The sequence below is a fragment of the Salvelinus fontinalis genome, chromosome 4, assembly GCF_029448725.1.
Source record: "Salvelinus fontinalis isolate EN_2023a chromosome 4, ASM2944872v1, whole genome shotgun sequence".
Taxonomy (NCBI): domain Eukaryota; kingdom Metazoa; phylum Chordata; class Actinopteri; order Salmoniformes; family Salmonidae; genus Salvelinus; species Salvelinus fontinalis.
Window position 1 is genome coordinate 84,119,669 of NC_074668.1, and position 11,326 is coordinate 84,130,994.

At 42.3% G+C, this 11,326-nt stretch overlaps 1 protein-coding gene across 3 annotated transcripts; it reads left to right on the top strand.

Annotated features, from left to right (window-relative positions):
- The first annotated feature begins 1,019 nt into the window (after positions 1 to 1,019).
- On the top strand, positions 1,020 to 11,320 carry LOC129854538 (ceroid-lipofuscinosis neuronal protein 6 homolog). 3 transcript variants are annotated; one of them, XM_055921716.1, is made up of 8 exons: positions 1,020 to 1,151; positions 2,462 to 2,579; positions 6,033 to 6,113; positions 6,710 to 6,898; positions 7,378 to 7,433; positions 9,754 to 9,876; positions 10,404 to 10,689; positions 10,956 to 11,320. In XM_055921716.1, the coding sequence occupies exons 1-7, from the start codon at positions 1,093 to 1,095 to the stop codon at positions 10,672 to 10,674; spliced, it is 897 nt and encodes a 298-aa protein (XP_055777691.1). In that variant the 5' UTR covers positions 1,020 to 1,092; the 3' UTR covers positions 10,675 to 10,689; positions 10,956 to 11,320. The 3 variants fall into 3 exon arrangements, with proteins under 3 accessions (XP_055777691.1, XP_055777692.1, XP_055777690.1); XM_055921715.1 differs by having other exon boundaries at positions 1,022 to 1,151; positions 6,015 to 6,113; XM_055921717.1 differs by lacking the exon at positions 6,033 to 6,113.
- The last annotated feature ends 6 nt before the right edge of the window (positions 11,321 to 11,326 follow it).

An 11,326-nucleotide genomic window follows, 5' to 3' on the forward strand; every position in this document is an offset into this window, starting at 1 on the left:
AGCTTGGCCTTGGCTCACTAGACCCGCTAAAAGCTGCTGCTGGCGATGATAAACCTACATCCTCTTCTGGTCCCGCTACATTGCTTCTGCTAGCAATGGCTGAACTTGAACTGCATTTGAAAAAGGAATCTAATTTAACTCATTTCGATATCACCTTTGCTTTCTCATTTTTGGCCTTCCTCTTTTGGGCTCCACTTTTGTGTTGATACATTGCTGATTTTTTCATCCGTAATTTTCTATTCTCAACTTTCTCTCTTAATTTTTTTCCCGGCTGTTGTCTCTTGATAGCTAGCTCAACTGTTGGTTAAAACAATTACAGAAACAACCATGCTTTGGAGAGTATTTGCACAATGAATCACAGAATGCATATAATTATCTTAATATGGTATTGAAACTATTGACTAGTATGATTTATTTAGCTAATTAATTTGAATTATTGTCATCAATACAGTAAAATATCGTGCTTTAGTAGTGGCAAAAAAAAACATTTTGTTGGTGAAACCATCAGTGGGATCATTTATCATATAACCTACGTTAAAGAAAGATCTTCTTGTCAAATCGGAAACGTAATGGACCCGCGTCAACAATTAATGCTTGGGCATGGTGGGGTGGTATTCAAATTACATAGGGTGCCTGCAGCTCCGCAGTTTGGGCACAGAGGAGGCCATTTTTTAAAAGATGATGGCTGGAACACATCTGGTTGAATAAGACTCTAAATGGGATAGGAACGCGTCCAACAGGAGAGTGTGAATATTGCCAGGAAACAGAGACAGTGGAGCATGTACTGACACAGTGTGGGCAGTATCAGAGGGAAAGAGAGAGGCCGAGAAGGGGATATAGGAAATTAGTTTAAAGAGGATACTGAGTAGAACGTCATTAGATACAGTCCCAAATGTTTTGTTATCTTCTTTTTTAAGGAAAACTGGACTGGCAGCGAGGATTTGCAATAGTTTCTGTCTTTGGCCCACACTCCAGTACAGTAGGTGGCGGTAATGCACCAGAAGGTTGGATGCCAACCGCCGATAAACCGCACCAAAGAAGAAAAATAAGGAGCGAATTTTCGTTGCAGGACTGGAGGACATCAGGAAGAGAATGCAAGCTGCAGTACGGAAACGTCAAAGCAATGCACCCCGGTCGTCAACAAACCCCAGGTTTGAACAGTTTGCTTGTGATTAACGTGTTTATATCATCGGCAAGTATTTAATGTTCCCATCTAACGGGCCAGTGGTTGGAAGGCACCGTGCATGTCGAAAGAGTCGCCCTGATAAGCCGAAGTGTCTCAGGCATTTGTCTTCCAACGAAACGTAAACAATAAAGACTAGGCTACTGTTAGCTGACTGAACTCCACCCCATGGTTTAGGAAGTGTGTGAACTTTACCAACAGAGTGGAGCGGCTTTGTGGAATCTTTCTCCGACTACATCGATTCGCCCATGGTCAATACTTGTAAAATGTCAATTATGAAACGCCCCACTTGTACTTAAGTCTGTCCTCTGTAGTTGCATACATTTATTTGCTCACTGATATCTATCACGTTAATTACTGTTTCAATAATAGTTCATTCAAATACAACCACCGCCTGTTTGCTCATTGCTGTTGCTGTAAGACAGGGTTCTCCAACTGTCGACTTGGCCCACGAGTGGTTTTATTTGTCCCAAAAGCGTCGAGTGCTTTTAAACATGTGTACAAGGTGGGCGTTTCATAATTAACATTCTTGTTAGTATTGACCTAGCGCGAATTGATCTAGTCAGAGCTAGATTCCACAAAGCCTGGTCTCGGCTCCACTCTGTTGAAGTTTATCAGACACTTCCTGCACCGTGGAGTTTAGTCCGCTAGGCTACTGTCAGACAGTGTCAGTAGAAAATATAGTGTAAAGGCATATCAGTCTGCCATTCAAAACTGCCCCATATATTCTAAACTAGGTTAGTTATTGCCTGTGCTTGCTGGCTGAAGTTCTTCTTGCCTTGTAATGTGCTCATGGTCAGTGTCATGTGACCAAGGACAGGGAAGTTGTCAGCCTGTAATGCTTTCAAATGATGGCGGCTGTGAAGGTTGTCAAGCACAGCTATACAATACTGTGTATCTTGGCTTTTATGTTGCCCATTATTTGCAGCGAGTTAGGAACAGATGGGGCCTGTACAAGGAATGCACTGGACTGTGTCTCCACCGTGGCAAACAACTGAATAACATGCATCTTATTTATTTACATGTCCTCGTGCTATTTCCCCCACTGGCGTTAACCTCGGAGGTAGATCAAGGCCAACAACAGTAATAGGGATGAATAATAGAGGAGGCTACATGAACAGAAAGATAATGATTATTGATGTGTATTCATATAGGTGTACCACAGCACTGTTGTGTTCCTACATATTGGCTAACGTCTTGTTCATACATTGTCATTCTGTATCATGTTGTTTTGGAGTTGGAGGGAATTCATACTTCATAATGTGTCTTTCTCTAAAGCCAACCAGGGTCCAAGCCAGAGGGGTCATCAATGAAGAGGCCACAGTTCCACTTTGACCTGTGGTTCTATCTCACAGTGCAAAACTGGGTACTGGACTTTGGAAGGCCCATTGTAATGGTATGGACAACCTGCTGAGAGATACCATACCAGGACAGCTTGAACAGATTTGGGTATCTCAGGTTGTTCTGGCCTTTGGGCTCCCGGGTGGCGCAGCGCTCTAAGGCACTGCATCTCAGTGCTAGAGGTGTCGTTACAGACCCTGGTTCCATTCCATTCACAATCGCCCGTGAATGGGAGTCCCATAGGGCGGCGCACAATTGGCCCAGCGTCGTCCGGGTTAGGGGAGGGTTTGGCCGGTGTAGGCCGTCATTTTAAATATGAATTTGTTCTAAACTGACTTGCTTAGTTAAATAAAGGTTAAATTAAAAAATGTAAAATTCTTACTTAGAAACCTCATTGGGGTGAAGGATATTTGACATACTTTTTTACATTTGTATCACAAACCATTTTTGAGAAAATCATGATGAACGTGGCCATTTTAGGCTACCTCATATCCCAAAGAGGAATAAGCCGGGGTGGAGTACTCCACGGGGTGGAGTACGTGACTCCACAACAACATCTTGAAGGAAATGATTCATGATACAAATCCATTATGGATTACTTTAGTCAACCATATAAGCTTCATGTGGAGGTGTATTTGAACAGGGACAGCTGTTGCACATTTTCAGTCCCCGCCTGTTCAATGTGTTGTAAGGGCAAGTCCATGTTAACTTTGTGTTGGTCTTTGTCAACGAAGTAATTTAGAGTTAGATTCCATGACTTGTCTTAAAACTGTCAGAACAAATCATAATGAATGACCACGAACAAACATGATTTGTTTGACACTAATAGGTTGATGAATGTGTACTTCTATGGTGCACAAACCATACCCTTCATTCTCATGTTTGGCCACGCCATTTTCAACTATTGTAACAAACAAGCTATTTAATACAAAATGTAAGCCCTTTTTAGACCTATGCCTGCTCTAATGTAGTTTGGTTGAAATTATCCAATCATTATGTAGAAAGTATGTTGAATATAATGAACTACATTGATCAATCTGACTGTAATATGTGAATAAATACGTCCTGTACGTCTCTGGATAAACCTAGTGCAGGTAGCGAGCCTTGAATTACTTCTGAATAGAATGAACATGTCTCTAACTTGCACCGTTATAAAATGATTAAGAGACTTGTTACAAATAGCTTATCCTGGCGACCAATGTTCTAGCATTGATTTATTGAGGCAAGCAGATCAGAGATGTCAAGGTGTTATCCAAGCATGTATAGTGTAAAAAACAACTATCGATAGACATAAATTATAAGCGTATAGTCAATTAATCTGTAGAACGAGGAATCAATTTACTCATTTCAACTAATATCATTTTAGTCACAAAATAATTAACAGAAGAAGAAAAAAAGTGTACATGATACCTTACAGAATACTCCGAGTAAATGTCTGTCACCAATAGGCTTAACGTAGTTACACGTGTCTTCAGTTCAGAATCCTCTCTAAAAGAAAAAGCAGTGGGTGACACAGCAGCTTGAGCAAGTTATCAAAGTATAAGTGAATTCACTGTCAAATTCAAGCAGAAACTCACCCCCAACCTGAATTAACATTTCTTTACACTTTGCTAGCAAAAACAGAAGACAGGAAAACACAACCAGATTCTAATCAACTGAATTTAAATGATAGGAGCACACCCGTGTCGCTCCTCTTTGAACTATCCGCAATCCGACGAACAAAATATCACTTTCCCTGTAACAATAAATCCATACCACTTACATTACAATAAAACATATAAAAATTCTTTGCGCTCTATAAACTCTTGAAACATTCCAAACATGACAATGTAATTCACACAGTAACATTCATTTAGTCGATTCAAATTTCACCAGTTTTCCCAACTCTCCTGGCGTCACTGACCCCAGGACATCCATGGGAACGTCTCACCACCGGAGAAAACCACAGAGAAGGTGTGCTTGACCTCTGTGATAGCCCACAGATGGTCAGCCATCCAAACAACGTCATAAATCATGATTGAGTCTTCAAGCTGGGCCTCAGCAAGTCGCTAGTCACGAGTAGATAACCTTCTCTCATTCTTCCACTAGAGTAAGACCCAATGATCCGTGAACCGTGCAGTCATACTCCTTAGAGTGTGGAGTAGGGGATTGCCAGGGACCTCACAATACGTTATTATCACCATGCTTAGGTGCCGATACGCTATGTATTGCGATTCTCACGATTCTGCTATTTGATACACTATGTCTGCTGTGGAGAGAGAAGAGAGAGCATGGGGAAATGAGTTCTGATCAGTCATTGATATAAAAGAGCTGAAAACATGTTGGCTCACTATTTAAAAAGATGGAGAACAAGCTATAGGATGAGTTTTGGTGAGTTTGATATTTTTTCAAAATCTATCAAAGTATCGATATGATATCGCCCACAATAATATTTTGATATGGAACTATAGATTTTATTTTATAGCCCCTATCACTAGTATCGAGTATGTTTAAGTTCTGAAATTCAATTTATTCAACATAAAACTCATAAGTACCCTTTTTGATTTTCCTAATTTTACGACAATATACTCTATAAGTACATCACATTTCCAGAGGTGGTTGTCTGCTAATTTTTAAGTTATGATGCATTTTATTACCACCACCAACACAGTGAATGGGAAAATGGATTCAAATGGAACTCCCTCTGCTGGTGATTTGCTGAATGTGCAATCCTAAAGGAGGGCTATGATTTATTAAAGACCTATGTCTTTAATATATGCTTCATATCTTCTAAAGTACCAGAGAGCCACTCTAGACATGTGACCTGTTTTAAGAGTATATTGTTCCAAACAATGTCTAAAAATATGCTACATCAAAAAAGGTACTTTGAGATATTAATGTTTTATGTTGAATAAATGAATGTTCAAGACATATTCCATATTTTAGAGCGCACTATAAGGCAGGCCTGGGCAACTCCAGTCCTCTGGGGCCTGATTGGTGTCACACTTTTCCCCCATCCTCTAGAAAACACAGTTGATTTAAACTAATTACGTTCTAAACTGAAGATCATGATTAGTTGATTATTGGAGTCAGGTGTGTTGGCTGGGACTGAGGCAAAAGTGTGCCACCAATCAGGTCCCCGAGGACTGGAGTTGTCCACGCCTGCTATAAGGAGTACAATGACACTGAGATGTCTGTATCACGTTCTGTTCATGGATCATAGGTTCTTACAGGAGGCACTTTCAACATGACTTTCGAAGAAAAAAACATTGTGATGCAAGTGTAAAAAGCATGTCAATCATACTTCCTTCCAATGAAGTTTCCATGTGAGAATTGCCATAACAATCTGTGACACCCAAAATACTTCCGGGCTGTCCTGGCGTGGAACCACCCTGCTACGATAATATATTTGAGTAAATAACAAAGTGTAACAAACAAATAGCCGAGTTATATCAGCATTCAAGTCTGTGCTATGAATGTAACCCTGTGTTGTATCCATGATTTAATTCAGATCATTCTCCCTCTGGAGTGGTTCCCCCTGAACAAGCCCAGTGCTGGAGACTACTTTCACATGGCCTACAATGTCATCACGCCATTCCTACTGCTCAAGGTGGGTGACTGTCTGGAACCAGCAAACACAAACTGCAGCGCTGGTTGATACCGTTTGTTCACAATCACAGTTGCCCTATAAGAAGCTACAGTGATAATGAAATGTGTCCAAAATAATCGCTTTTCAATATGTAATGAATTAATCTGATTCATTTGTGATGCTCACATGCTATACTAAGTGCGTGTGTGTGCATGCACACTGACTGTACATGCACACCGCAGCAACCAGTGATCCGGGTCAACAGCATCAATGTAACAGTATAACTTTAGTCCGTCCCCTCGCCCCGACCCGGGCGCGAACCAGGGACCCTCTGCACACATCAACAACTGACACCCACGAAGCATCATTACCCATCGCTCCACAAAAGCAGAGCAAGGGGAACCACTACTTCAGAGCAAGTGACGTCACCGACTGAAAGGCTGCTAGCGCGCACCACCGCTACCTAGCTAGCCATTTCACATCGGTTACATTTACATGCCTGTTAATGTGTGTGTGTGTTTACATGCCTGTTAATCTGTGTGTGTTTACATGCCTGTTAATGTGTGTGTGTTTACATGCCTGTTAATGTGTGTGTGCTCTCGTCCCTCTCCGAGCAGCTGATTGAGCGGAGTCCCAGGGCCCTGCCTCGCTCCGCCGTGTACCTGAGCATCATCACCTTTGTGATGGGTGCCAGCATCCACCTGGTGGGCGACTCCATCAACCATCGTCTGCTGCTGAGTGGCTACCAGCTCCACCTGTCTGTCAGAGAGAACCCCATCATCAAAGACCTCAAACCTGCTACACTGGTAGGCTACACCTTTTTATTAGAGAAGATATACTTTATTAATCCGTACGGGATGGAAACGTCTTCTGCTTTTCACCCAACTCCTTCTGATACAATACGACCAAATTATGCAAGGTTATAGTTCTGGGTTAACCGAGATGAATGAACGGATGGTGCCTGGTGGAGCTCAAATGTATGCTGTCCCTACAGCTCCTTCTGTTACTGTCCCTAATGCTGGTTTATATCCACCAACAACACAAATGTATGCTGTCCCTACAGCTCCTTCTGTTACTGTCCCTAATGCTGGTTTATATCCACCAACAACACAAATGTATGCTGTCCCTACAGCTCCTTCTGTTACTGTCCCTAATGCTGGTTTATATCCACCAACAACACAAATGCTGTTTTATATCCACCAACAACACAAATGCTGTTTTATATCCACCAACAACACATGCTGTTGATGCTGTTTGAACATGTTTCTTATTTTATTTATTTTAGATTGATTCCTTTGAGCTTCTTTATTTTTATGATGAACAACTGGGACATTTGATGTGGTATGTGGTAAACCCTTTTAATGGAATATTCTCTTCTGCTTAGCTGTCATAACATGCTATTGGTTGATAATATAACTTAGATTAACAACTTTTTAAAGTGGTTGAAACAATGACTGTTTTTCAAATTGAGTTGCTTTATATGTTTTTGCCTGTATGTCTAAACATCTAATCAAATGTTATTGTTCGGGTACACATACGTTGCGGATGTTATTGTTCGGGTACACATACGTTGCGGATGTTATTGTTCGGGTACACCTACGTTGCGGATGTTATTGTTCGGGTACACGTACGTTGCGGATGTTATTGTTCGGGTACACGTACGTTGCGGATGTTATTGTTCGGGTACACGTACGTTGCGGATGTTATTGTTCGGGTACACGTACGTTGCAGATGTTATTGTCCGGGTACACGTACGTTGCAGATGTTATTGTCCGGGTACACGTACGTTGCAGATGTTATTGTCCGGGTACACGTACGTTGCGGATGTTATTGTCCGGGTACACGTACGTTGCGGATGTTATTTTCCGGGTACACGTACGTTGCGGATGTTATTGTTCGGGTACACGTACGTTGCGGATGTTATTGTTCGGGTACACGTACGTTGCGGATGTTATTGTCCGGGTACACGTACGTTACGGATGTTATTGTCCGGGTACACGTACGTTGCGGATGTTATTGTCCGGGTACACGTACGTTGCGGATGTTATTGTCCGGGTACACGTACGTTGCGGATGTTATTGTCCGGGTACACGTACGTTGCGGATGTTATTGTCCGGGTACACGTACGTTGCTGATGTTATTGTTCGGGTACACGTACGTTGCGGATGTTATTGTTCGGGTACACGTACGTTGCGGATGTTATTGTCCGGGTACACGTACGTTGCGGATGTTATTGTCCGGGTACACGTACGTTGCGGATGTTATTGTCCGGGTACACGTACGTTGCGGATGTTATTGTCCGGGTACACGTACGTTGCGGATGTTATTGTCCGGGTACACGTACGTTGCGGATGTTATTGTCCGGGTACACGTACGTTGCAGATGTTATTGTCCGGGTACACGTACGTTGCAGATGTTATTGTCCGGGTACACGTACGTTGCTGATGTTATTGTCCGGGTACACGTACGTTGCAGATGTTATTGTCCGGGTACACGTACGTTGCAGATGTTATTGTTCGGGTACACGTACGTTGCAGATGTTATTGTTCGGGTACACGTACGTTGCAGATGTTATTGTTCTGGTACGTTGCAGATGTTATTGTCCGGGTACACATACGTTGCAGATGTTATTGTTCGGGTACACGTACGTTGCAGATGTTATTGTTCGGGTACACGTACGTTGCAGATGTTATTGTTCGGGTACACGTACGTTGCAGATGTTATTGTTCTGGTACGTTGCAGATGTTATTGTCCGGGTACACATACGTTGCAGATGTTATTGTTCGGGTACACGTACGTTGCAGATGGTATTGTTCGGGTACACGTACGTTGCAGATGTTATTGTCCGGGTACACGTACGTTGCAGATGTTATTGTCCGGGTACACGTACGTTGCAGATGTTATTGTCCGGGTACACGTACGTTGCAGATGTTATTGTCCGGGTGCACGTACGTTGCGGATGTTATTGTTCGGGTACACGTACGTTGCGGATGTTATTGTTCGGGTACACGTACGTTGCGGATGTTATTGTTCGGGTACACGTACGTTGCGGATGTTATTGTTCGGGTACACGTACGTTGCAGATGTTATTGTTCGGGTACACGTACGTTGCAGATGTTATTGTTCGGGTACACGTACGTTGCAGATGTTATTGTTCGGGTACACGTACGTTGCAGATGTTATTGTTCGGGTACACGTACGTTGCAGATGTTATTGTTCGGGTACACGTACGTTGCAGATGTTATTGTTCGGGTACACGTACGTTGCAGATGTTATTGTTCGGGTACACGTATGTTGCAGATGTTATTGCGGGTTTAGCGAAAAGCTTATGTTCAGTGCAGTAATACCGAACAATACAAAACAATAAGCAAATGCAAGTCCAAAACATTTCAATAAAGGAATTAAGAAATATTAGAACAAGCAATATCAGAGTCCGGAATATAAATATGTATGTATATGATGATATGGATAGACAATGACATTATGGACAATATGTGACTAGAAAAGGTGTGTAGTTATATAGGATGAGTCTTGACTAGAATTCACTATATACATATGTAAACATTATTACTGTGACCCGTGTTCAGTATTTGTAATGAGTTTGTAATAAGTTGACATGAACTAGTTTTCAACTGAGTTCTCTCCTTCTCTCTTCCTCCAGGTATATTCCTTTCTTCATCATCCTCTTCCTCTACTTCACTGGCTGCTTTACTCACGTCAAAGAGGAGAAGACAATGCCCCTGTCTGGTTGGCTGCTACTCGGACCCAGTGCCCTCTACTATTGGTCAGTCCCCTCATTACTTCCTTCTTTTGACTTGAGAAAAGTTTTACAATGTATGTAAAACTTTTTTTAAAACTTTATTTATATTTTTTATTGTTAGACATATAAGACTGTGAAAACACCAGCAATTCACCTCCAAGTGATTTTAATTTTGGAAATCTGTAGAAAGATATATGTGATCGTATACAAATGTGAGCAAGTTTTGAAATGATTGTTTTAGTCATATCTGTTTGGACTTCTTGCGATCAATTTGCAGTCTACAAATGATTTGTAATTATGTTCCGGCCCTCTGACCATCTGCCCACGGCTGAATCTAGTTAATGATCACTGTCTTAGAGGTTTGCTGAATTCTAATTGACAAATGTACTCCATTGTGTGATTTATGTACTCCGATTTGTCGTACTGAAAGTACCTGAAGTATGGGACATTTCACTGTGTGACGGATGGCTCAACTCTAAGCCTTTCCTTCTAGAAAGTGAAAGTATCTTGACTGCAGCTCTCACTTCTGCCCCTCTCTCACACCCTCTCAGGTACTTGGTCACAGAGGGTCAGATCTTCCAACTCTTCCTCCTCACCTTCCTAGCTATGGTAGCCACGGTGATCCACCAGCGGCATAAGGGCTCTGTCCCAGACGCCAATGGCCTCTTTCTGTTTGTCAGCTTCTCTGTCACCATGTGCCTGGTGGCTGTGTGGGTGGCCTGGCTGTGGAGCGACCCGGTACTGCGTAAGAAATACCCCGGTCACCTGTACGTCCCCGAGCCCTGGTCCTACTACACATTACACGTTAAGGACAGCCACTGATAGGAGTGACAACAGGTGAGTGTCCAGTATGATGCTAGTTTGTGTTAGCATGGGTGCCAGTATGATGATGCTAGTTTGTGTTAGCCTGGGAGCCAGTATAATACGAGTTTGTGTTAGCCTGGGAGCCAGTATGATGCTAGTTTGTGTTAACAATTCGTTAGCCAGGTTAGTTTTGCATGGAGTAAGGAAAGTTATTATGAGCCATCCTCCCATCACCAGCCTCCTGTGGAATGGACTAATACTGACTGAATGGATTCCATCAATATCTTGCATTTCTGTAGAATTGACAGGTCTGAAACTTTCCTGCTCCAGATAAATGGTCTATCTGCTCCGCTCCCGAATGTCAGAATGACATCATCAGCAAGCGCCACATGGAGTGTGGATCGAGCACAGTGTTGTGCTGCATTCTGGGACAGGCCCCTCTTTTCTACAGTTGCACCCCACCACTCCCCCAACCCCGTCCACATGACAATGACCATCTTACAGTATGCAATGTTACAGTATTCATTTAAAATAAGCCAAACTTTGAAATGGACTCAAAGAAAGGTCAGTGTTGGATGTACTTGAACATCATTGTATTGCTTCAAGTAAGTTGTCTGAACATTTCAATATCAGATCTTTTTAGTAATAAATGTTTCTTACTCCACTTTGT

What these genes read in the sequence shown, in the direction of transcription:
- LOC129854538 (XM_055921715.1), top strand. Translation starts at nt 1,093, where the DNA reads ATGCAAGCTGCAGTACGGAAACGTCAAAGCAATGCACCCCGGTCGTCA. An exon ending in ACCTCAAACCTGCTACACTG is followed by an intron (nt 6,899 to 7,377) that starts GTAGGCTACACC and finishes TATTTATTTTAG; the next exon opens with ATTGATTCCTTTGAGCTTCT. An exon ending in CAACTGGGACATTTGATGTG is followed by an intron (nt 7,434 to 9,753) that starts GTATGTGGTAAA and finishes CTCTTCCTCCAG; the next exon opens with GTATATTCCTTTCTTCATCA.